Source organism: Podarcis bocagei, assembly GCF_964188305.1.
Source record: "Podarcis bocagei genome assembly, chromosome: 5".
NCBI classification, from domain to species: Eukaryota; Metazoa; Chordata; class Lepidosauria; order Squamata; family Lacertidae; genus Podarcis; species Podarcis bocagei.
The window spans coordinates 91,026,209-91,051,809 of NC_138129.1; the positions used below are offsets into that span (position 1 = coordinate 91,026,209).

General features: G+C 43.9%; 1 protein-coding gene across 2 annotated transcripts; it reads left to right on the forward strand.

Annotated features, from left to right (window-relative positions):
* The first annotated feature begins 3,629 nt into the window (after positions 1-3,629).
* On the forward strand, positions 3,630-22,226 carry LOC308587055 (prostaglandin G/H synthase 2-like). Of its 2 annotated transcripts, XM_081194432.1 has the most exons (9): positions 3,630-3,752; positions 5,008-5,151; positions 6,735-6,878; positions 8,815-8,996; positions 14,530-14,613; positions 15,177-15,423; positions 15,990-16,276; positions 17,488-17,635; positions 19,644-22,226. In XM_081194432.1, the coding sequence occupies exons 1-9, from the start codon at positions 3,680-3,682 to the stop codon at positions 20,045-20,047; spliced, it is 1,713 nt and encodes a 570-aa protein (XP_081050558.1). In that variant the 5' UTR covers positions 3,630-3,679; the 3' UTR covers positions 20,048-22,226. The 2 variants fall into 2 exon arrangements, with proteins under 2 accessions (XP_081050558.1, XP_081050559.1); XM_081194433.1 differs by lacking the exon at positions 6,735-6,878.
* Positions 22,227-25,601: the final 3,375 nt, after the last annotated feature.

The following is a 25,601-nucleotide window of genomic DNA, read 5'->3' on the forward strand; positions in this document are numbered from 1 at the left end:
CCAGGTGTGCCTGGAGTTGTTCAGCAACCACTCGCTCAATCACCTTGCCCAAGAATGGAAGATTTGAGACTGGGCGATAGTTGGGCATATTGGCAGCATCTAAAGATGGTTTTTTTAAGAAGCAGTTTGATAACCGCCTCTTTCAGCGGGTCTGGGAAGACTCCCTCACCACCCTGCGAAGCCCATCGCCCAGCCCTTCCCGGCTAGCTTTTATAAGCCAGGATGGGCAAGGATCAAGGAGACAAGTGGTTGGTTTCACTCGTCCAAGCAGCCTGTCCACATCCTTGGAGGTAACAGATTGAAATTGATCCCACGCAACTTGACTAGACAGGACTCTAGCACTCTCCCGCCCCTGCCCTGCTCCCACGGTGGAGTCTACCTCTTCCCGAATCTGAGCGACTTTATCTGCAAAAAAACTTTGCAAAATCATTGCAGGAGATCATGTGGCCCGTTCTGGGCCCCGATGTAGCAGGTGGTTCCGCTAAATTGCGAGCCACCTGAAAAAGTCTCCTGCTGCTGTTTTCTGCAGATGCAATACAGGCAGTGAAGAAAGTCTTCTTCGCCGTCGCTACCCCCACTTGATAGGCTCGACATTGAGCTCTAACCCATGTTCGGTCAGCTACAGAATGAGTTATCCACCACCGGTGCTCTAGCCATCTCAGCGATTGTTTCATTGCCCTCAGATCCATGGAAAACCATGGGGCTGATACAATTGTTTATGGAGAAAGAATAACAGAGTTGAAAGGGAACACGAGGATAATCTGTTCCAACTTTAATTGATCACCCCCCCACACACACTCTGCCACCCTTAGTTTGTTATGAATAAGGGGTGGAGTCTGCATGCTTCAGGTTTATAAGCCATCGCTAACTGGTCCATAAAAGCAGATCATCTGCTGGAACTACTCCAGACACAAAATTAGCACCAAGAACAGAAATTGCTACTCCTGCAGGTGTAAACAACGAGTAGGAGTTATTGTGCCACAACTCCTCAGGAATTTATCTTTATTATAATATTATATTTATATTTATATTTATCATATCATATCATCATATTATATACTAAATAACAGAAGCTGAGTCTGCTAGTTTCTTCTCAAAGTTATGATTTTACCCTGCATTGTTTTGTTTTCTCTCTCAGCCATCAGCCAAGCAGGTGAGCATCGTGACTCCTTTCCCTCCTTCTCTGTTGACCCATTCAAATTAGTTATAACCATTTACAAAAGCCAGCGCTTTGTTGTGCTGCAGGTGTGTGCCCTCTTACTTCAACCTAAGTCCTGCTGAGTGCAACAGGACTTACTTCTGCGTAAGGATGGGACTGGGCTGTTAAAATGCACTCTCAAGATGTTTCTCATGGTAGTCTCTTCCTGGAGGTCCTTGGGTATTTAAGAACGATTTGGGGTTACAGTTACGGATCGAAGTGGCTCTTAACTGAAAACAACGGGTGGTGTTTGGAAATGTTTAAGTCATCCTGAAATAAGAGGTTAACTTCTAAGTTTCCTGAAAGTTTCACACAGCTGTCCCTAAGAGGCATTTTATGGACAGGTTAGGTGGACGATGAAGTTAAAGGGGAGAAGAAGACTTAGCAGGAGCTCTACAGATAAGAGTTTAGAGCGCTCTGTTTGGACTGTAAGCGCATGAGTGGTTTTATCCTTGTATCTATGAATGTAATTTAACTGAATATAATTATTTCTGGCTTTGTCTCCTCGATACCTGTGTTGTCTGAATTAGGCTTAATTTCCTTTAACAAAAGGCAAACGTAGAAGAAGAAGAGTTTGGATTTGATATCCTGCCTTTCACTCCCTTTAAGGAGTCTCAAAGCAGCTAACATTCTCCTTTCCCTCCCTCCCCCACAACAAACACTCTGTGAGGTGAGTGAGGCTGAGAGACTTCAGAGAAGTGTGACTAGCCCAAGGTCACCCAGCAGCTGCAAGTGGAGGAGCGGAGACACGAACCTGGAAAATGCCTGTATTCTGCCTCCAGTGCACTCATTCTGAAAAGATTAATGAAACGCTAACTAAAGATTATGCCCCCATTCATACCCTTTCCTCAGTATCTCTGGCTGATTTTCTCACTGGTAAGGAAATGATATATAAGGGAGAGCAAGGGGCAGAAAGCTTTAAAAGTGTTTGATCTTGGAGCTAATAACAGCCTTTCCCCCTCTACATCATTTGATAAATGGGGAGATGCGTTGGGACTTCTGTTTTTAAACCACTGTATGCTTTGTCTCTTTTTTACATCCACTCATTTATATGTGAACAGTCTGTGCTGCAGAGGCAAAAGCAGGTAAATGATTTCCAGTGGTTCTGGAAGCGCTTATTGCTAATTAGATGATAAGAGATGATAAGAGAAGATAAGAGATGATAAGAGATGATAATAAACCTTTAGAGCCACGTTCAGGGGTGGGGGTGGGGGTTTAGAAACTGCAATGTCACTTATACAGTAGTACCTCGGGCTACATACGCTTCAGGTTACATACGCTTCAGGTTACAGACTCCGCTAACCCAGAAATAGTGCTTCAGGTTAAGAACTTTGCTTCAGGATGAGAACAGAAATCGTGCTCTGGCGGCGTGGCAGCAGCAGGAGGCCCCATTAGCTAAAGTGGTGCTTCAGGTTAAGAACAGTTTCAGGTTAAGAACGGACCTCCGGAACGAATTAAGTACTTAACCTGAGGTACCACTGTACTTTGAGTCTCTGAGACCATACATCAAATGCCATTCTAGGGCAGTGAAGACATAGGAAGTGATAGGATCAGATTAAAACCTGCTGAAATAAGTAAATTCTCTTCCAGGTGCACAAGATTATACATGCCCACCCAATGGGGCTTGCTTTGGTTACGATGGAATGGGATTGCACAGAGCAGGATAAACTTGACTTTCTGATCTTCTTGTTTTAATTGCCGTTAACTGTTTAAATCGCTATGCTTTTGAAGTGGCTTGTTTCAGTGTGTATTTTAATTAAGAATGTTTTAATGCTTTGGTGGATCTGTTTTATTTTTGCATAGCTTTTATAATTTGTTTTATAGTTTCAAACCTCCTGGAAACGATTTTGGCAAGCAAGTAGCATAAAGATGAATAGCTGAATGAAAACCATAGTATATTTAGATATTACATTATATTTGCTCCTGCAAATGAGAGTAATTTCTACCTGTAGGTTTTAGTTAAGATTATACCGTATTTTTCGGTGTATAAGACACCCCCATGTATAAGACACCCCCTCTATTTGGGGACTCCAAATTAAGAAAACACCCCTCAACACTACCCATGTATAAGATGAGCCCTAATTTTAAACCTAATTTTTTGGTTTAAAAACCTAGTCTTATACACGAAAAAATACGGTAAATCATACAGAATGACTCTTATTCAAGGATTCAAATATTTGGACTAATGAAATCCATTGTGTAAGATTTGCATGGAGAAAGCCATCACATTTTCCTCCATCTTTGCCAATAGTAGACTCCCCTTAATTTCATCCAGAGTTTTTCTACAACTAAAAGTTCAACTGGAAAGACCCTTTGGTGTTAGTGTGTCTTACTACTGTAGCACCAATGGAAGAAAGCAACGTTGCCAGGTTGCTAATAGATCTCACTTAACTGCTCTAGATCTCACTTAACTGCACACCTCTCAATTCCCTTTCAGTTAATCCATGCTGCTCAAATCCATGCCAAAACAGAGGAATCTGCATGACAACAGGATTTGACCATTATGAATGTGACTGTACGCGGACTGGTTATCATGGGGAAAACTGCACTACACGTACGTATTCCAGAAAGTTACACTTGCACAATTAACATTTGGGAGAAAAACCATAGTCCAGTGATGTAAAGAGCACATCATTTTGCACAGTGTTGGTTCAACTTAAAAATGGGTATAAAAGTAATTCTTTGGCAAGTTTGGGGCAAGTACCAAGTACTCTTTGGTGAAGGAACTCCTGTAGATATTTAAAATCACAAAATTTGTAGCAAAGTAAGCATGGAAATATAGGCTATTGGACCTTTAAAATGTGCCCTTTCAAGTTCCTTCAAAAGTTCCACTTTTTCTGCAGCATAGGAAAAGACCACACGTTTTTTGGAAAGTTAAAAATGGTTTACTTACAAACTCTCCGAAGGTCAGATTCATGAGCTTCAGAAAATTGCACAGGCAATAAAACTTGGCTTAATTACAAAGTGATGAAGGTTCCTAAATTACTGTAGTGGTCTGGCACCCTCAAACTTTGTAATAGCTAACCAGTTGAACTAATTGGTATAGGAACTCAATAGTGGTTTCTGTGAGCCATGTGGTTTGAACAGGAGCAAACAGCTCAGACATCCCTACACACTGAACTTCTCAAATAGACAGAGGGTGAACAAAGGCTTGATTACCTCGTTCCTCCCAAAATGAGGGGAAGTGGACATATTTAAGGCTGGCAGGACAGCTTGCTCTATGGTATTAACCCCTTCATGTATTAATCAGACTTAAGCATGTTAGTTATATGAGGCTGGGTATCCCACAAATAGCTGGTTCCAGGTTCAATCTCTGGTGGCACCAGGTAAAGTAGGGAAAGACTCCTGTCTGAAGCCATGGAGAGAGGCCACTAGTCAGTGAAGTTATTACTGATTATCTAGAGCAGAGTTTCCCAGACATGGGTCTCCAGTTGTTTTTGGACTACATTTCCCATCAATCCTTACCACTGGTCCTGCTGCCTAGGGCTGATGAAAGTTGTAGTCCAGCTGGAGATACCTTAGTTTAAGGTAGCGTCAAAGGTTTCAAACAAAGGGTTGCCATATTTCAAACCAGGACACCCTGAAAATTGAGTTTTTTAAAGACAAATCCCAGAGTTGTTGCACTCCCCCCCCCCCCGCAAAAGCCCCCAAATCATCATATTTTTTTATTTACTTGCCTAATATCCAGGACAAGCATCCACCTTTTGCAGATTCTCCCTGGACATATGACGGTCCAGTTTCTTCAGTTCCTATTTGCATTTTTTTCATGAATGTTTTTCCTAATTTTCATGGCACTTCATTCCTTGCAGCGGAATTCTTTACTTGGCTGAGAGCGATGCTGAAACCTGCTCCAGCCACAGTCTACTATCTGCTCACTCACTTCAAAGCAGTCTGGGATGTAATCAACAACACCCCTTTCCTCCGCAACACCATCATGAGATACATATTGATGTGTAAGTAACCCTACCTTTCAATGCTGTTCTTACAGAATAGTCCTATACGCATCTACTCAGAAGTAAGCCTCACCGAGTTCAATGGAGCTTGCTGCCAGGTCAATGAGTATTGGATTAGAGGCTTAATAGTGGGGACAGGTATTTACCTATACTGTACATGTCTACTCCTTGAGAAGTAAGTCTCATTGAGTTCCATGGGCCTTATTCCCAGGTGAACGAATATAGGCTTGGAACAGGAGGTCAGCTATATATATCTGAGCTCTTTGAGGTACCATATGTTGACTACAATAGTTGTCATTTCTATACATATTGACCTAATGCAGTACAGTGGTGCCCCGCAAGACGAATGCCTCGCAAGACGGAAAACTCGCTAGACGAAAGAGTTTTCCGTTTTGGAGGTGCTTCGCAAAACGAATTTCCTATGGGCTTGCTTCGCAAGACGACAATGTCTTGCGAGTTCCTGCTGGTTTTTTCCCCTCCCCCCTTTTCCTAAGCCGCTAAGCCGCTTATCAGCTGATCCGATCAGCAGATAAGCCGCTAAAAGCCGCTAATAGCGCTAATAGCACTAATCTGCTAATCCGTCAATGGGCTTGCTTCGCAAGACGAAAAAACCGCTAGACGAAGAGAATCACAGAACGGATTCTTTTCGTCTTGCGAGGCACCACTGTAACTGAATTCTACCCTCTAAGCTTTCTAATAAATGGCATTATGGAAAGCAATAGCTGAGTCAAGAGTCTTCCTTTTCATACCTTAGGTGCAATTTGCTTCTTGTGGAAGATGACAGCAAAAGTGAAAACTCCTCTTGAGAGGTTTTTGTACAACACACATTTAAAATGAGCTTTGTGGTCTGTATAGCTGTCTGTACTTCTGCGAGGGAAGTTGGGGATCTTTCTCAAAGGGTTTTGAGCACCCTCATCTGATTAAAAATTTCAGGATTCTCCACGGGGTTTGACAGTGGTATGTCCTCTCACTTTCCTGAGTGGGAAGTATCACGGCCAGGCCACACAAGTGATCCAGCAAATGACAGGCCCGATCACCTGGCTGCCGGCTATTGGCCAATGCCAGCAGACCATGGATGGACATTCCCCTGGCGGTGGGCCCGCCTGACCAATGGGGATAGTTGGGTCCACTCCCAGGGGTAGTTTAATTGTGGCCTGCCCAGCAGACTCCCAAGCCTTGACAAGAGGTTTTTGGTGTCATAATTTTCTAGAGTTGCTATGGCCCCAAGGATGCAAAAATGCAAAAAGTATAAAATTTAGAATGGGCTTATCCTCTCACATCACTTCTGAAATTTGCCTTGCCGTGGTCAGATCATTAATTGGTGAGATTTAGATCAGGCATAGGCAAATTCCGGCCCTCCAGATGTTTGGGACTTCAATTCCCATCATCCCTGACCACTGGCCCTCTTAGCTAGGGATGATGGGAATTGTAGTCCCAAACATCTGGAGGGCTGGAGTTTGCCTATGCCTGGTTTAGATCCTCTGTGAAAGCAGACTGTATATGAGTTATCACTGCTTAGGTCACACAGTCATTAATTGCTTGCCCTGAACATAATTTCTTTTATTCATCCCATGGCCATCTAGCAAGGTCCAATTTAATAGAAAGCCCACCAACGTATAACAGCCGTTATGGTTACAAAAGCTGGGAAGCCTATTCAAATCTTTCTTACTATACCAGAGCACTTCCGCCGGTAGAACGCAGCTGCCCAACTCCTATGGGTGTGAAAGGTAAGAAGGAGAAAAAATCTGAATACGTGAAGATAAGAGAAGATGAAATATTATTCCTCCCCTATGCTCACAAGGCCAGTGGGGGCAACCCTGGTCTCCCCCCTCAATGCAGTGGTCAATCATGTCCAGGGAATACCTCAGAAGGGCTGAAACATTAGAAAATGTGTCAGAAGGAGAAGCACAAGATGTCGAGCATTTGCTACATCATAAATCTTCACATTGAAAGGTTTTGCCTTACTTTGTCAAATAAGAAGAAGGTAGGCTTTTAGTGGATGCTAGCAAGTGGTGCATTTGGGCATATAAAGGTAAAGGGACCCCTGACCATTAGGTCCAGTCGTGGCTGACTCTGGGGTTGCGGCGCTCATCTCACTTTATTGGCCGAGGGAGCCGGCGTACAGCTTCCGGGTCATGTGGCCAGCATGACTAAGCCGCTTCTGGCGAACCAGAGCAGCGCACAGAAACGCCGTTTACCTTCCTGCCAGAGCGGTACCTATTTATCTACTTGCACTTTGACGTGCTTTCAAACTGCTAGGTTGGCAGGAGCAGGGACCGAGCAACGGGAGCTCACCCCGTCGTGGGGATTCGAACCGCCGACCTTCTGATTGGCAAGTCCTAGGTTCTGTAGTTTAACCCACAGCACCACCCGCATCCCCATTTGGGCATATACTGGCAACCAAACTAATAACAAACGGGTTTAAACCAGAACTATATTCAGCGTACTACTTTAGAATTAGACTAGTTCCAAAACACAAAGAAGCTATCAGCATTGTACATTTGGAGTTTAACATACTTCCCTGAATGGGGTAACTGTGCCCCTGAAGGACCAGGTGCGCAGCCTGGGAGTCATTTTGGACTCACAGCTGTCCATGGAGGCGCAGGTCAAATCTGTGTCCAGGGCAGCTGTTTACCAGCTCCATCTGGTACGTAGGCTGAGACCCTATCTGCCTGCGGACTGTCTCGCCAGAGTGGTGCATGCTCTGGTTATCTCCCGCTTGGACTACTGCAATGCACTCTACGTGGGGCTACCTTTGAAGGTGACTCGGAAACTACAACTAATCCAGAATGCGGCAGCTAGACTGGTGACTGGGAGCGGCCGCCGAGACCATATAACACCGGTCTTGAAAGACCTGCATTGGCTCCCAGTACGTTTCCGAGCACAATTCAAAGTGTTGGTGCTGACCTTTAAAGCCCTAAACGGCCTCGGTCCAGTATACCTGAAGGAGCGTCTCCACCCCCATCATTCTGCCCGGACGCTGAGGTCCAGCGCCGAGGGCCTTCTGGCGGTTCCCTCATTGCGAGAAGCAAAGCTACAGGGAACCAGGCAGAGGGCCTTCTCGGTAGTGGCGCCCGCCCTGTGGAACGCCCTTCCAGCAGATGTCAAAGTGATAAACAACTATCTGACATTCAGGAGACATCTTAAGGCAGCCCTGTTCAGGGAAGTTTTTAACGTGTGATATTTTATTGTATTTTTGGTTTTTATGGAAGCCGCCCAGAGTGGCTGGGGAGGCCCAGCCAGATGGGCGGGGTATAAATAATAAATTATTATTATTATTATATTATTATACTGTACATTTGGAGTTTTGCATATTTACATTTCCCCTGTCAAATTCCTGGAGGAAAGACCGCTCCCCACATCAAATGGGGGGCGCCTTTTGCTTGGTCATGCGCAGCCCCCTGGATCCCAGTGCGGCTCCCGGTAGTACGGCTGGTTTCACCCTCCCCAGGCTAGATACCTGGAGGTCTCCGCCTACCTCAGCCAATCACCCAATCCCACCTGGGGAGGTGTTGCCAAGGGATCGGCCAGGTAGGGGGAGGGACTGCCCTGCCCACACAACAGAAGGTGAATCTTACCTGTAGGAAAAAGGAAACTGCAGCAGCTATTCTGTTTCCAGTACTTACAAGTGTCAGAAAAATAAATGATTATTTTACATCCCAGGCAAGAAGGAACTCCCAGAGTCTAAACTCGTTGTGGAGAAAGTTCTACTTAGGAGAAAATTTATTCCCAGCCCTCAAGGCACAAATATCATGTTTGCGTTCTTCGCTCAACACTTCAGCCACCAATACCTCCATACAGAAAAGGACAAAGGACCAGCCTTCACAAAGGCCTTTGGGCATGGGGTAAGCTGGTTCGCTATTACAAAGTAGAACTGTTATGCATTTGAGGGTGTTGGACAAATACATTCTCTAGACCTTATAAATGTTAGAATTCAACTAAGGCTTGGAGGTGCCGAGCTATGTGCTAGACACTTTTCTTTCTTTTTCATAATTTTTATTAAATTTCCTGTTTTACATTTTTCACTTAATCAACCTTAAAATATCATTGACTTCCCTTCTCTTCCCATGGTTCCTTTTGCATAATGCGCATTCATACTTGATAATGTGGGTGCCCTTTGTGGGATCGCGCATGGTGCTACAGTTCCCAGGGAGCTTACTGGCAAACAGGGGCTGGCCTGCCTCTCAGTGTTAATTTTTGGAGGTTCACACCCAGCCTCAGTTATCAAATTTCTTGCTGGGATGTGGGGCCAGCCCCATTTATAAATAGGGGGTGGAGGCGACAATAGCCAGGCAGTCGGCTCTGGAGATTCACCCTCCCTCCCATGCCTCTGTTTAATGTTTTCTTGTTTACAGGTTAACTTTTTCTTCCTGTTTAGCGGGCGCTGCAACGGTCTTTGACTGCTTGTTGTTGAAGGACGGGAAAGAAATTTACCTGCATTTTGTCTTCCCCATAGCTGTTCGTCACAACTTTGGTGGTTATGGCCTTGGGTGGAATCCTTTAGTCTTTTCTTTCCTATGGGGTGTGTGTGTGAAGGGGTGACTCACCCCCCTGCGGTGGCGATTCCAGGGTCCCCTCTTAAAGGGGTTATATATATGGGTATCACTGGCCATACACTGAAAGGTTGTCAGTGAACTACCCTGCGTGTGGGGATATGGGCTGGGCTGCCTGCTACGCTTACATCTCACAGAGCACCCTCATATCCCATTTACCCTGATGAGCCCCAGTTCCCCCCGGCTGGGGGGCTGGGAGGGATACATGCCCAAGGCTAAGCCAAGGTCTTCCTACATTGGAAGTTTAATAAAGTTGTGGTCTAATTTTTAATTCCAGAGTCTTTATTCCTTTCTTATGATCCCAGGGGGTTGGGGCTGTGATGCCTGGTCACGCAACATAAATCCCTACATATTTTATATAAACTACACCATTCAGTATCCCATTATTACATCAATCAAAGCTTATTTACACTGTTGAATTTATCTTTTTTTAAAAAATGATATTTATTGAAATTTTACAGACAATAAAAAGTTACAGAATTAAAAATAAAAAATAAAAAAGAATAACAATAATAAAAGAAAAAAGATACAAAAATACAAAGACAAAATACATAAAAAGTAAAAAACAGTTAAAAAGAAATCAATATTTTCATGTCTTATATTTCATTTACTTGTTTCCTGACCTCCTCACACCTCCCTTTTTTGTATTCCAGTTCACATGGTTAATTCAGCAAATCCCTTCCTACTTTGTTTTTATCTTAATTCTATATCTTAACATATTATAACTTCGTATTTTCATCTAGTTATCAATCCATTTTTACATATTCTTTTTAACCTTATTGCTAAAGCCGTTTCATTTCAATCCAACATCATTTTAACATTCATTAATCTTACAATATTTCTGCAAATAGCCTTTAAATTTCTTCCAATCTTCTTCCACCAACTCTTCTCCCTGGTCTTGGATTCTGCCAGACATTTCCGCCAGTTCCTTGTAGTCTATCACTTTCATCTGCCATTCTTCCAAGGTGGGTAGATCTTGTGTCTTCCAATACTTTGCAATGAGTATTCTTGCTGTTGTTGTAGCGTACATAAAGAAAGTTCTATCCTTTAACACCAATTGGCCGACTATGCCCAGGAGGAAGGCCTCTGGTTTCTTCAAGAAGGTATATTTAAATACCTTTTTCAATTCATTATAGATCATCTCCCAGAAGGCCTTAATCCTTGGCCACGTCCACCAAAGGTGAAAGAATGTACCTTCATTTTCTTTACATTTCCAACATTTATGTTTATTGAATATATGGAGGAAATTGTGTATATTTGGAAATGTGGGCAGCGTTAAGATAAATTCAACTTATTTACACTGTTGAATTTATCTTAACGCTGCCCACATTTCCAAATATACACAATTTCCTCCATATATTCAATAAACATTTTCCAATCTTCTCTAAACCTATGCTCTTCTTGTTCTCTTACTCTGTGTTAGGTCCGCAAGCTGCACACATTCCATCAGTTCAAGTTGCCATTATTTTTTAGTTGGGACCTCGCTTGTTCTTCCATTTTGGTGCTAACAAAACACAAGGCTCAGTAGTGGCATACATAAATAACATTTTTTGACACCTGGGAATTTCAGGCTGAATTATCCCCAACAAAGAGGACTCTGGTGTGCTTTTTGGAAAAGTACTTTTAAGCATTTCTTTCAGTTCATTATGAATTATTTCCCAATACTCTTTTACGCTTTTACAGGTCCACCACATATGCTAGAACGTAACCTCAGCCTCATTGCATCTCCATGTGCTAGACACTTTTAATCCCCTGGAATCAGCAAGTGTTAAAAGATAATTGTATTTTAGTGTTCTGTTGGAAGCCGCCCAGAGTGGCTGGGGAAACCCAGCCAGATGGGCAGGGTATAAATATATTGTTATTATTATTATGCCAGGCTAGCCTCCTGGGTCGAGGTAAAAGCCTGGGAGATGTGTCATTAAGAAAATAAGGATCAAAGTGTAGGTTAGAATGGTGAGAGTTAGGAATTGTGTGACCAAGACACAAAACAGAAGGCAAAACATGATGCTTGACATCTGTCTAAACTTAAAGCTACGGCTATGGGAGAAGCAAGACTCTTTTGGGGTGTTAATCCTGTGAGACCCTCCATCATAGGCTCAGGTTGTCTATATTTGTAAATAAGCCTTATATCATAAAGATGCCACAGTTTCTGCTCTGCCTCATTTCCAAAAGAAAATATGGACCCTGGAATCTTGTACCGCTGGAGACTGGGGTGGCATGCAACACAATTTCCATTAGTTTCTTCCAGCGGCGTAGCGTGGGTTGTCAGCACCCGGGGCAAGGCAAGTAATTTGCGCCCCCTAACCCGGGGCAAGGCAAGTAATTTGCGCCCCCTAACCCCTAACCTGCCGCCGCTGCCAGCTTCTTCTTGCTGCTGCCTGGGCTGGGCTGGTGTGGTACTCTCCCGCGCTCAGCGCTGCGCTGGGCGGCCGCTGCACTGTCCCTCCCCCAGATAGTCCCTCGCTCTCTCTCCGCACCGCACGCCTGGCACCCACCCCCTCCACAGTGGGCGGCGACCCAGTGGCTCGGATCAGATTCGCACAGCCAGCACTGCAGTGAGAGAGAGTGAGTGAGCTGCGAGTGCGAGCGCCCCCCCCAGATGTTGCGCCAGGTGCGGCCGGCCCCCCCTGCACCCCCCACGCTACGCCACTGGTTCCTTCAGAAAGCAGGAGCCCTTCTTAACAACCGTGATTACAATGATATGTATCACCACCACCCTGTGTTGTGTATCAGATAAAAACCAGTTTTATATGCCAGGGCTCATTCTATATTTAACCCAAATACAGGCATGCAATAGCAAAACAATTTTTCTATAAATTAAGAATATTCATGACGTATTTTGAGGACTGACCAAACTCTCTCCTCCATTGTACCCACACTGCAGCATATATTGTTCTGAAACTTTTAGAGGGAGATGAAGGCAGCCCTGTTTAGGGAAGTTTTTAATGTTTGATGTATTACAGTATTTTAATATCTTTTTCAAGCCGCCCAGAGTGGCTGGGGAAGCCCAGCCAGATGGGTGGGGTATAAATAATAAATTATTATTATTATTATGACTAATTTTACTGGACGTTTATGAAGTGTTCAACTTTCTTTGGGTGACAACTAGTATATTTAAGTAGTATTCTGTCTGTTTACATATATATATATATATATATATATATATATTTGCTTTCGTAGATTTTCACGGGTACAGGAATGTAGGTTTTGGTGTCTTCGGGTGTCTTCCCGTGTAAGAGTTGGGGTGTCTAGGCGACGTTTCGACGAGGTCTCACTCGTCATCTTCAGGCTGGTGCTTTCGGCTTCTTGTTACTAGAACAGAGCAGGATCTCAGTGTTTGAGTTCCTATAAATACTGTTGAGGGGGTGTGGTGTATAGCCTCCAACGTTCTGGGCAGAGAGGGAGTTCCCAGGTTAGTGTGCCTTTTCTTCTTTTGTTCCTTAATTACTTGAGGGATATCTTGAGTGATTTCTTGAGTGATATTCTGAGTACCACTTAGGAGGGTCATTAGGTGTGGATTAGTTGCTAAAGCTTTCGTGTCTTGACCTCTTGAGCTTGTGAAAAGTTTTTCTGAGAAGATGGCTGTACTGCACTTAGTTGTGCTCTGGCTTGGCTTCGTGTATAGGGGCGAGCTGTGGTTTTGTGCCCTGTGCCAGCCAGATCTGTGTAGGGATTGCAGGGGGGTGCAGCATCCGGAGGTGCCACTATGGTTTGGCTACTGGATGGTGTCTGTACTTTATCTGTGGAGAGGGTCTGGGTTTGGGTCTGGTGTGGTTGATTGGAGATGGCGTTCTGTGTGTCTCTGGTTCTGGTGTCGGTTTTTGTGGGGAGGGCTAATTTCCAGATGTCTGGCAGGCGGGACGTGTCGTCACGCTTGTTCATGTTGTGAGGGTGTTCGTGACGACACGTCCCGCCTGCCAGACATCTGGAAATTAGCCCTCCCCACAAAAACCGACACCAGAACCAGAGACACACAGAACGCCATCTCCAATCAACCACACCAGACCCAAACCCAGACCCTCTCCACAGATAAAGTACAGACACCATCCAGTAGCCAAACCATAGTGGCACCTCCGGATGCTGCACCCCCCTGCAATCCCTACACAGATCTGGCTGGCACAGGGCACAAAACCACAGCTCGCCCCTATACACGAAGCCAAGCCAGAGCACAACTAAGTGCAGTACAGCCATCTTCTCAGAAAAACTTTTCACAAGCTCAAGAGGTCAAGACACGAAAGCTTTAGCAACTAATCCACACCTAATGACCCTCCTAAGTGGTACTCAGAATATCACTCAAGAAATCACTCAAGATATCCCTCAAGTAATTAAGGAACAAAAGAAGAAAAGGCACACTAACCTGGGAACTCCCTCTCTGCCCAGAACGTTGGAGGCTATACACCACACCCCCTCAACAGTATTTATAGGAACTCAAACACTGAGATCCTGCTCTGTTCTAGTAACAAGAAGCCGAAAGCACCAGCCTGAAGATGACGAGTGAGACCTCGTCGAAACGTCGCCTAGACACCCCAACTCTTACACGGGAAGACACCCGAAGACACCAAAACCTGCATTCCTGTACCCGTGAAAATCTACGAAAGCATATATATATATATATATATATATATATATATATATATATATATAATTTTTAATTATTTTCTTATAAACAGCTTTTCCATCGATACAATAACCAACTTAAAAATCCTTTTTGCTCTGCCAAGCTTATTCTGTCTATTTTGTAAGGGCTTCACCCTGAATCTATTTGTTTCTCTGTCTCATCTGTCAAATTAAAAATCAGACGTTCATGTTCCTATCATCTCAACAGGTCGATCTAAATCATATCTATGGAGAGAATTTGGATAGGCAGCTGAAACTCAGACTGTTTAAGGATGGGAAACTGAAATTTCAGGTTAGTTTGGACTTTTTCTGAAAACGCTGCAGTGCGTTGAGAAAAAGAGAGATTGTATTTATGTTAAAGTACTTACATGGAAGAGTGGTACGTTCCCTCTGATGCAGAGAAGCCCCACAGACATTTTAGTAACTGCACCAGCAACCATTTCCCCCCCTAGATAACTATTTAAGGAGTATAGACTATCACAATGCCACAATCTCACAAAAATCTCTGTACTTGAAATCCACTGGAAATTGACAAGTACAGTGGTACCTCGGGTTACAGACGCTTCAGGTTACAGACTCCGCTAACCCAAAAATAGTACCTCAGGTTAAGAACTTTGCTTCAGGATGAGAACAGAAATTGTGCGGCGGCAGGAGGCCCCATTAGCTAAAATGGTACCTCAGGTTAATAACAGTTTCAGGTTAAGAACGGACCTCCAGAACGAATTAAGTTCTTAACCCGAGGTACCATATAAGCATATTATATTTGAACTGGATTTTAGTATTCTTGGCTGAAATTCAGTATGATAGAAGATTCTATATGCTGCCATGCTCATTTATTTGTTTTTTTAATTACAGATGATCGATGGAGAGATGTACCCACCTACGGTCAAAGAAACTCAGGCAGAAATGATTTATCCACCACACGTCCCTGAGCACCTGAAATTTTCTGTAGGGCAAGAGGTCTTTGGCTTGGTTCCAGGGCTGATGATGTACGCCACGTTATGGCTCCGGGAACACAACCGGGTCTGTGATATTCTGAAGGGCGAGCATCCGGAATGGGATGATGAGCAGCTGTTCCAAACTGCCCGGCTGATCTTAACAGGTAATTCTTACAATTGCTCATGGTTAACACACAATTACTTGATGAAATTTTGCTGCTGCTAAATGTGGCGATGGCCATCATCTAAGATGTCTTTAAAATGGCTGAGACAATTTCATGGGAGATAGCTCTATCACCGTTTGTTGACTATTGTTGATTCTGAGCATCTCAGGGACATTTTGTGGGCCGTCGTTGGAAATGTAGTGCCAGACAAGATGGACACTTGGATTGATCCAAGAGGACTGTTCTTCCATTATTCAATGTTGCTGTGACTTTTAACTGGGAGCATGGCATTTCATAGCAAACTTTCTGTTTGCCGGCTGGATTTTGGTTGGCCTGCTGCAGATTTGGTTGGGGATTTAACATTGCTCTGGAAACAAAACTAAAAGATTTGACTTTATTGTGGGACAACAGGAGCGACCATCAAGATTGTGATTGAAGACTACAGCCTGAAAGCGAGATGAGTGCCACACTCCATAATTGCCTTTTTCTGGACCAGGGGTCCTTTACCCTTTTATTGTTTAGGAAATGAAAAGACTGACTGACTTTTGTTTTCTGTGGGAAAACAGGAGAGACCATCAAGATTGTGATTGAAGACTACGTGCAGCACCTGAGTGGCTACCACTTCAAGTTGAAGTTTGACCCAGAGCTGCTCTTCAACCACAGATTCCAGTATCAGAACAGAATAGCGGCAGAATTCAACACCCTTTACCACTGGCACCCTCTCCTCCCTGATACCTTCCAGATTCATGACCAAGAGTACACATACCAGCAGTTCATCCATAACAACTCCATCATGTTAGAACATGGTCTTTCCCATATGGTGGAATCCTTCTCCAAGCAAAGGGCTGGAAGGGTAAGAATATATTTCCTACTAAGTAATTGCATAGCCTTCATCTTGAGGCAACATGATACAACTGTCCTCCTGTATTGTAAGTCACCCTTGTGTCTGAAAAGCCTTTAAACGCAGAACGATTATCAATGGGGCCTTCTGAGATTTGGTGAACAGTTTTGCAGTATATGCAGCTTTCTCTGTGGCAGCAGCTTTTCTTGCTCTCCTGTTGTTTCATTTTCTGACAGAAGGCTGAATAGCACAAGCAATTTTACATTGTAAATCAGGAGATGAGTGTTCAGTCTTTTACATTTGAAGTCCGGTTGATTTCAAAGGGGCCAGAAGTTCCTATGACCTACTATTCCATTTGATCAGTTTATAATGCAACAAATGCACAATAGACATGATTAGTTTCTCTACATATACTTATAGAAAAGTAGCTTTTATCACTGAAGTGGCAAACCTGTTCACTATTCTGCTTGAAGGAACTTGCATGATGGAATGTTCCTCAGTTTTCTCTTTTAAAAAATGTTCCTTCTGTATACAAAACCAGAGGTTGTGGAGAAGAATTCAAGTCTAGTATTTTCCCTGAGGTTTTTTTTCTGTGTGAGAACTGGACTCTGAGTTTAGTCTCAGTGAGAACATACAGCTCTGTCTGAAGTAACCAAGTTTAACGCAGTCATTTCTCTACTTCTCCATTCTACCCAAAGGAAGGCCAACTCCAAAAACTCACATTCCTATTTTTGGAACCATGGTGGCAAGGCTTGTAGGTATTATGGAACGCCATGCCATACTTGTGCCAACATATACAGCATTTAAGCTCCATTTTGTTACTCACAAAAGGGACGTGGGTGGTGCTGTGGGTTAAACCACAGAGCCTAGGACTTGCGAATCAGAAGGTCGACGGTTCGAATCCCTGCGACGGGGTGAGCTTCCGTTGCTCGGTCCCTGTTCCTGCCAACCTAGCAGTTTGAAAGCATGTCAAAGTGCAAGTAGATAAATAGGTACCACTCCGGCAGGAAGGTAAACTGCATTTCCGTGCGCTGCTCTGGTTCGCCGGAAGTGTCTTAGTCATGCTGGCCATGTGACCCGGAAGCTATATGCCGGCTCCCTCGGCCAATAAAGCGAGACGAGCGCCGCAACCCCAGAGTCGGCCATGACTGGACCTAATGGTCAGGGGTCCCTTTACCCTTTACCTTTTTGGTACTCACATTACTCCATTTCTTTGATAACAGGTAGCTGGTGGGAGGAACATCCCTGCTGCAATGCAGAAAGTAGCGAAAGCCTCCATTGAGCAAAGCCGACAGATGAGATACCGCTCTATGAATGAGTATCGGAAGCACTTTATGCTGAAACCCTTTCAGTCATTTGAAGAGCTCACAGGTAAGACTTGACCTCTACTTATAGAAAAACAAGAACTTCATTTTGGGGGGCAAGGCTGCACAGCGTAGAGATCAAACTTCTGCTTTGCATGGGGATGTTTGGGGTCCAATTCTTGGCATCTCCAATTAAGGGACAGCAATTAGCAGGTCCGGGATTGTGTAGGCAGCTAAAGGCTAGATGCTCCAATGGGCTGGGTTAGACTAGGTCATAGTTCAGTTCTATGCTGCCTCTCATCCCAAAAGGCCCTCAAGTTGGCGCTCAAATGTTCAAATCCAAATCCAAGATTCAAGCAATATAACCAATAAATGAATTACTCAGTGTGTCGAGAACGCTACCAGACTTTTAGAAGACTTTTAGATGACATCTGAAGGCAGCCCTGTTTAGGGAAGCTTTTAATGTTTGACGGACTATTGTATTTTAATATTTTGTTGGAAGCCACCCAGAGTGGCTGGGGAAACCCAGCCAGATGGACAAGGTATAAATAATAAATTATTATTAGTCCTTTCACGTGGACTATCATTCTGTCCTGCCAAATCCCCACACATGATTCTGTTCTGCGGGGACTTGGAAGCATTTTTCTGCCGTTTATGCCGGAAGGAGTACTTTCAACACACACAAGAACAAGACAAAGTAGAACAAACAACATCTTCACAACACAACACCTCTCAACCTACTAGGGAACAACCACCACACTCCCAACACATTAATGAACAGAACATTGACCACCAACTACCACTTAAAAAGAGTTACACAAAAAGGGACTCCACATGGACCCCTCCTGATGGACGCAATACCACACTAGATCTGTACATCGATTGCTTCCACCACAGAAACCAAACGGATATGACCAGAAAACACCATCGCTTACCACCAGGTTTACTACACCTATCAGCCAATCACCCATTCCCATCACTCTTCTGAGTAATACCCCTCCCCACCCTGTCACTATATATAAGGGTCTGGTGACTTCTGTTTCAGTGTATCTGAAGAAGTGTGCATGCAGATGAAAGCTCATACCAATAACAAGCCTAGTTGGTCTCTAAGGTGCTACTGGAAGGATTTTTTTAAAAATATTATTATTATTATTATTATTATTATTATTATTATTATTATTATTAAGTGTTAAGTTCCTGTAGAAAAGCTCTGTTGTCTTTTATTAGAGATTGGGTAGTTGCAGCCCCTCCACTGAGAACATGTACTGTCTTTTCAAGCTGTAAGGTAAAAGGTAAAGGGACCCCTGACCATTAGGTCCAGTCGTGGGCGACTCTGGGGTTGTGGCGCTCTTCTCGCTTTATTGGCCGAGGGAGCTGGTGTATAGCTTCTGGGTCGTGTGGCCAGCATGACTAAGCTGCTTCTGGCGAACCAGAGCAGCACACGGAAACGCTGTTTACCTTCCCGCCAGAGCGGTACCTATTTAACTACTTGCGCTTTGACATGCTTTCAAACTGCTAGGTTGGCAGGCGCTGGGACCGAGGAACGGGAGCTCACCCCGTCACGGGCATTCGAACCGCCGACCTTCTGATCGGCAAGTCCTAGGCTCTGTGGTTTAACCCACAGCGCCACCCGCGTCCCTCAAGCTGTAAGGAGAGATGCTCAAAAGAGAAACTGCATGTTCTAAGGATGGAAAGGAAGAAAGCAGAGGTTGTGGGGAGTCCTTCTAGGAGATAGTTTTCCATAAAACTATTCTGTGTCAACCATAGCTTTCCTTGAAAAGATTTGTAATATGATTCATTCATTCTTCTCTCACTGCATTGACTTTCTCCCTGTTGATGCAAAATTTATTCAGGATTGCAGAGCTTCCCCACCATACTATTTCTATTTCATGGCAGCTTTTGCAGCACTAATGAGTCAGGGTCTCTCCCTGTCCTCCTTTGTAAGGCAACTTCGTTTCTTATTCTCAGAACCTCAGAGAAGAACCCGCTAATGATTTACAATCATATACAAAACCATCCCCCCAACTGTTGGAGATTCCCTGCTTAACCATGATTTTTGCCTCTTGTTATCACAGGAGAAAAAGAAATGTCTGCAGAACTTGAAGAACTCTATGGGGATATTGATGCTATGGAGTTCTACCCAGCCCTTCTTGTAGAAAAACCATATCCTGGAGGTATATTTGGCGAGACCATGATAGAAATTGGGGCACCGTTCTCTTTGAAAGGTCTCTTTGGGAACGCTATTTGCTCACCAGAGTACTGGAAGCCCAGTACCTTTGGAGGCAAAGTTGGCTTTGACATAGTGAACACAGCCTCCATCCAAAACCTTATCTGCAACAATGTAGAGGGCTGTCCTCTCGTGGCTTTCCATGTCATAAACCCCGCAACAGCAGCAGCAAATAATGTCAGCACCTCCAGCACAGCAAGAGACGAGACTGGCCCACCATTACGATCAAAAGAACAGTTTGCTGAACTATAGGGAACAGTGTTTTGCATATTTATTTATTTAAATCATTGCTCCTGCTGCTTCTAACAAAAACCACTTTAAAGGCATGTTCTGCTTAGATCTGAGGGACTGAACCTTTCAGTTTTTAAGAATATCTACTGCACCAGAAAGATGTATTCCAAAATGGATCAGGGCATGAAATATGCTGATTAAACTTGAACAGAAATGATAACTCTGCCTCTTAAACTTGACAAGAAGGACCCTAAATATGGAACTATTTTAGGTGTCTAGAAGTGATATTTCTTGGAACAATAAATCCTGTTATTAAATCATGCTAAAACCATTCCTTATTAACTATGCAGTTTGAAATGAGATCTAACAGCCAAATGGCTGCTTTCTAAACCCATAAATTGCCTTCAGCTGTTGCAAGTGGTGAGGGGCTTATGCTTCCTCTTTTCAGTTGTAAGAAGTGGAGTTCCAGATCCCATCTAGGGCTCACAAATGTGATTTGAGATATAGAATAGCACTGTATGTTCCAGAACTTCTTTATAACACAGCCGCTTATATCTGGTCATTTCAACTTTTGGTTACTGACACGTTTCAAGTTGGCTGATAAACACTTATGAAAAAGAACTATAAACATAATTTGTAAAAAATAAACCAGAAAATAAACCAAATATGCACTCTGATTAATAGCTTGGTTATCGTCAGTTTTGCAAATTCAAGGCCCTTGAATCAGACCATTATTTCTCTAATCGACTGGTAACTTGGGAAATGCAACCTTATTCTCATGTTGTAGGTATTAAAATTTTCATATTGCTTAAGAAATGTATTTTTAATAGTATGGTTCCGAAGTCCGTACATTACTGGCCCTCTTGGTTGAAAAACCCTCTGTTATTTGTACTCTGGCAATTGATATAATGATTATCTGTTAAACCAAAATGATAATGGAGAAAATATTGCTGGAAAAGGAAATATTGGCGTAACCCAAGGAAATATGGACAAAAGTCACCAGGAAACTCTTGAGAGAGCTCTATGAGGCCTGCTGTTTGGGCTTTTGTAGCACTCAATGGAGGTTGCTCAGGAGAACTTCTGGTGGATCGTGCCCACAGACTATAGGGGTAATTTTCCTCTTTGTTTTGAGAACTCTCTATTCCATTTCTCTTGGTTCTTTTGATTAGTTCATACCTAGAAGTTTCTTCATCTCTTTCTGGTCCCCCACTTCTCCCTTTTAAGTTCTCTTCCCCTTTGATACCAGGATACCAGAGCCCTGTCACATCCTGGACAATGGACTTCTCCTGCATTACCAGAGTAATTTTTAAAATGTTTACAAAATTAACAGGAAAAAATACATTATTTGCATGAAATAAGTTGGAAAGGTCATCAATGCTTTTGAGTCACAACTACCTTAAAGTCTTGGATACCCAAATGGTTTTCTATGGCACAGCAATCATTTCCCCCCACAAGGCAAGACCAGCATAAAAATAAAGAATCCTTCTCTAGAGACTAAAAAAATGGTGTTACATTCTAGGCTTTCTTTGTCTAACTGCCCAAATCTGCTTTCTTAATATCAAACGTTGTTATGACTTTATCCATTTGCTAGAAACACTGTGGTTCCTCAGGTGGTTCCTCACAAAGCTGAGCAGACTAGGGCCCCATTTGTGTTCTGCCTCATATTTTAGTTTCTATAAATGCCATAAAGTTAGTTTTGAAAAAAAGATGATGACGAAAACTGGGAATCTGGGTACTGTAACTCTGAGGAGGCAATCACCCGCTTTCTACAGACATTCACGTTCCTGCATCTGGGCCAATTCCTATCATAGCTGCAGTCGCAACTCTCTAGTGGGGTTGCTACCCTGTAGCATGGAGCAATGGTCCAGTCTTGCAAAACTTAGAGGTTTCTACACATACACATATCTCCTTTCTCCATCCAGGCAAAGAAGAGACTTTATTACAGTTCCATGACACCTTCCTGCCAAGCAAAAAAACACTCAAGAGAGGCATGAAATACTAGAAGAGCCTTCTGGATTTAAGTCTAATGGTCCATTTACCCCAGCATCCTCTTCTCACAGTGTGTCTGGAGGTCCTGGGCTGCCCAGACAACAAGACCCCCCTCTTTGCCTCGCTGATATGGTCCAAAGGAAAGTAGAGCAATATGTTTGCCACCAGCTTGGCTGCAGGAGTTGCAGGAAGGAGGCATTGTTGTTTAGTCATTTAGTCGTGTCCGACTCTGCGTGACCCCATGGACCAGAGCACGCCAGGCACTCCTGTCTTCCACTGCCTCCCACAGTTTGGTCAAACTCATGCTGGTAGCTTCGAGAACACTGTCCAACCATCTTGTCCTCTGTCCTCTCCTTCTCCTTGTGCCCTCCATCTTTCCCAACATCAGGGTCTTTTCCAGGGAGTCTTCTCTTCTCATGAGGTGGCCAAAGTATTGGAGTCTCAGCTTCAAGATCTGTCCTTCCAGTGATCTTAGGGATGCCACTCTGGATTTCTGTAGGGTTCCTTCGCCTTTTCTAAGAGCGGTAGTCTCGTAATCTGGGGAACCGGGTTCGCGTCTCCGCTCCTCCACATGCAGCTGCTGGGTGACCTTGGGCTACTCACACTTCTCTGAAGTCTTTCAGCCCCACTCACCTCACAGAGTGTTTGTGGTGGGGGAGGAAGGGAAAGGAGAATGTTAGCCGCTTTGAGACTCCTTCGGGTAGTGATAAAGCGGGATATCAAATCCAAACTCTTCTCCTGAAGATATGCTACAAGGCAAAGGAGATTTTGGATCAGAGTTTTCCTTCTCCTAGAAGCCTTCCCAGGTTGACCAGCCCCACCTACCCCGCGCTTCCCTCTCCAGAACATGCAGAAACCACCTTCTTGACCTGTCTGCAGTAACCCTATTAATGGGAATGGTCCTGGATACCTGAGGTCCCCCACTGCTGATCTAAATGGCTCCCTGTGTGCTCCACCCCTATGACCTGGCTCAGCAGATGGTTGGTGTTCATTCAACTATCCATCCATTCTCCAGCCCACTCCCAAACCCACTCCCCCCCACCCTTTTGGCTTTTATTGCTTGATGCCTCCCAGCTTCACACCAACAGAACCTCTGTTCATTTTCCTCTACATCTATGTGTGCATTAGTAGGAAGGTGACCAGAAACCTCACACTGAACGCATGATGAATGGATGCAGAACGGTGTGGGAGGTGACGATTGTGCATGCATTGTTGATTCAGGAAGGTAAATTGCAAAAGGCACGCCATGTACCTTGCTTGATGTTTACTTCCCTCTTATCACATGGGGTAATTTTTCCAGAAGATCGTTAAAATAAATGCTCTTCAACAACACAAAGACTTTCATTTGTATTAGAAGGCGTGTCATGGGGAGCATTGTTGATCTTTCTAAAACCTCTAATTAACACAACATTTTTTAGAGCAGCAAGGCAGCATCGGGGAAATGAAAAACCCTGAACAGCTCAGTTGGTAGAGCATGAGACTTTTAATCTCAGGGTCATGGGTTTGAGCCACATGCTGGGTGAAAGATTACTGTATTGCACGATGTTTGACTAGATGTTTGACCTCGCTGTCCCTTCCAACTCTATGATTCTTTGAAATCCCCCACTGCAGAAAAAGACAGAGATAACCCCAGCAATTGTTGTTACTGTTGTTTAGTCATTTAGTCGTGTCCGACTCTTCGTGAGCCCATGGACTAGAGCACGCCAGGCACCCCTGTCTTCCACTGCCTCCCGCAGTTTGGTCAGACTCATGCTGGTAGCTTCGAGAACACTGTCCAGCCATCTCGTCCTCTGTCGTCCCCTTCTTCTTGTGCCCTCAATCTTTCCCAACACCAGGTCTTCTCCAGAGAGTCTTCTCTTCTCATGATGTGGCCAAAGTACTGAAGCCTTCAGGATGTGTCCTTCCAGTGAGCACTCAGGGCTGATTTCCTTCAGAATGGAGAGGTTTGATCTTCTTGCAGTCCATGGGACTCTCAAGAGTCTCCTCCAGCACCATAATTCAAAAGCATCAATTCTTCAGCGACCAGCCTTCTTTATGGTCCAGCTCTCACTTCCATACATCACTACTGGGAAAACCATAGCTTTTACTATACGGACCTTTGTTGGCAAGGTGATGTCTCTTCTTTTTAAGATGCTGTCTAGATTTGTCATTGCTTTTCTCCCAAGAAGCAGGCGTCTTTTAATTTCGTGGCTGCTCTTCTAAAGAATGATTATGGTCCACACAAGCCACAGTTGCTGGAATCGTAACAATTCTCTGTAGCCATAACAAATGCTGCTTAAAAACTCAGATCTGGGTAACTGAGTAGGAGGCTTGGGGATGAGAGGGGTTCACTGCCTTGCATTTCTGGTGCATCTCAGAATGATGAATGGAGATGCTATTGAAGGGACCCGCCTTCCCTTTGGGCATAGGCAGGCCTGGGATGATGCATTGGGGCAAGAATGTGCCCGTTGCATGCCCGAGAAACATATATTATGCACCAGTTATGATTACAACTCAGACGTTGTGTCAACATGAGGGTCAGGCCACGGTTTGATGAAATAAAACCTATTGTACTGCGAGAAAGTGATTTATCATGAAGCCAGAGGGTGATGTAGGACTTCAAAGCCAAACATTGGGAGCCAGACTGTAAACTCAAGTGCATAATTGTGCATTGCACCCCAACTTTCCCATTCAACAAGAACTGTCATACTGGATCATATCTGATCTACTGACTCATGTAGCTCACCTGTCTCTCTTTTGGCCCGTGCAAGATGAATAACTGGAGATTTAGATTTTATCTCTGGGTACAGAAGTTAAAGCGAGGCTGGCTTTTACCATTATTCATGCTATCAGTTCTGTTTATTCCCCAACATGAGTTGCATCTGACTGGGAACAAACAAATGACAATGGAAGTCACGATTGCTTCTTTACTGTTCAATTCAGGGACTCCTAAGGGCCAAGCCAGAGTCAGGATATATTTGGTATGGAAGTTTTTGAATAGGATTGCCATGGATGGATGGATGGATGGATGGATAGATGAATGGACAGACAGACACATACAGATCTGGGAGAAAGAAGCTTTAATCCTTCTCACTACCTCCATTTCCCCTTGAAGCTGTTGTTATCTATTTTGCCATGCAGGACACAGAGGGAAGGATGCAATTTTTTTGTGGAAGTGCAACAGCAGCAACCATTCAGTTTGCAATTTAAGAGTTAACCATGTTGGTGTTAAAGACAGCCAACCAAGAGGGTTATTTGGGAGCATTGCTTAGCAACCAGTGAGGAGGTATGGTCCTTGATGAGGTAACTTGTATGTGAAATAACATTTTGGGTGGTATTCAACGAAATGAATGTGCAGGCGGAATGACGTTGGCTTGTGCAACTGGACCTCTCTTCCCACCACACCCTGTGTCATCCTCAAAACTGCTGCGGAGCGTTGTAGTAAGCAGTGTCAGGTAGACATATTTTGAAGAATCTCTAGGAGATCCTTTTAATTGGAAGCTGAATCAGGAACCTCCTCTGTACACCCCCACCAAGACGCTACAACTCCTTCAAAAACCCTCCTTATTTGAATAGAGGGAAATCACCATCCAGCCAAGCCCAGAGG

What these genes read in the sequence shown, in the direction of transcription:
- LOC308587055 (XM_081194432.1), top strand. Translation starts at nt 3,680, where the DNA reads ATGACAACAGGATTTGACCATTATGAATGTGACTGTACGCGGACTGGT. An exon ending in CAAAGGCCTTTGGGCATGGG is followed by an intron (nt 8,997 to 14,529) that starts GTAAGCTGGTTC and finishes TCATCTCAACAG; the next exon opens with GTCGATCTAAATCATATCTA. An exon ending in CCAAGCAAAGGGCTGGAAGG is followed by an intron (nt 16,277 to 17,487) that starts GTAAGAATATAT and finishes CTTTGATAACAG; the next exon opens with GTAGCTGGTGGGAGGAACAT.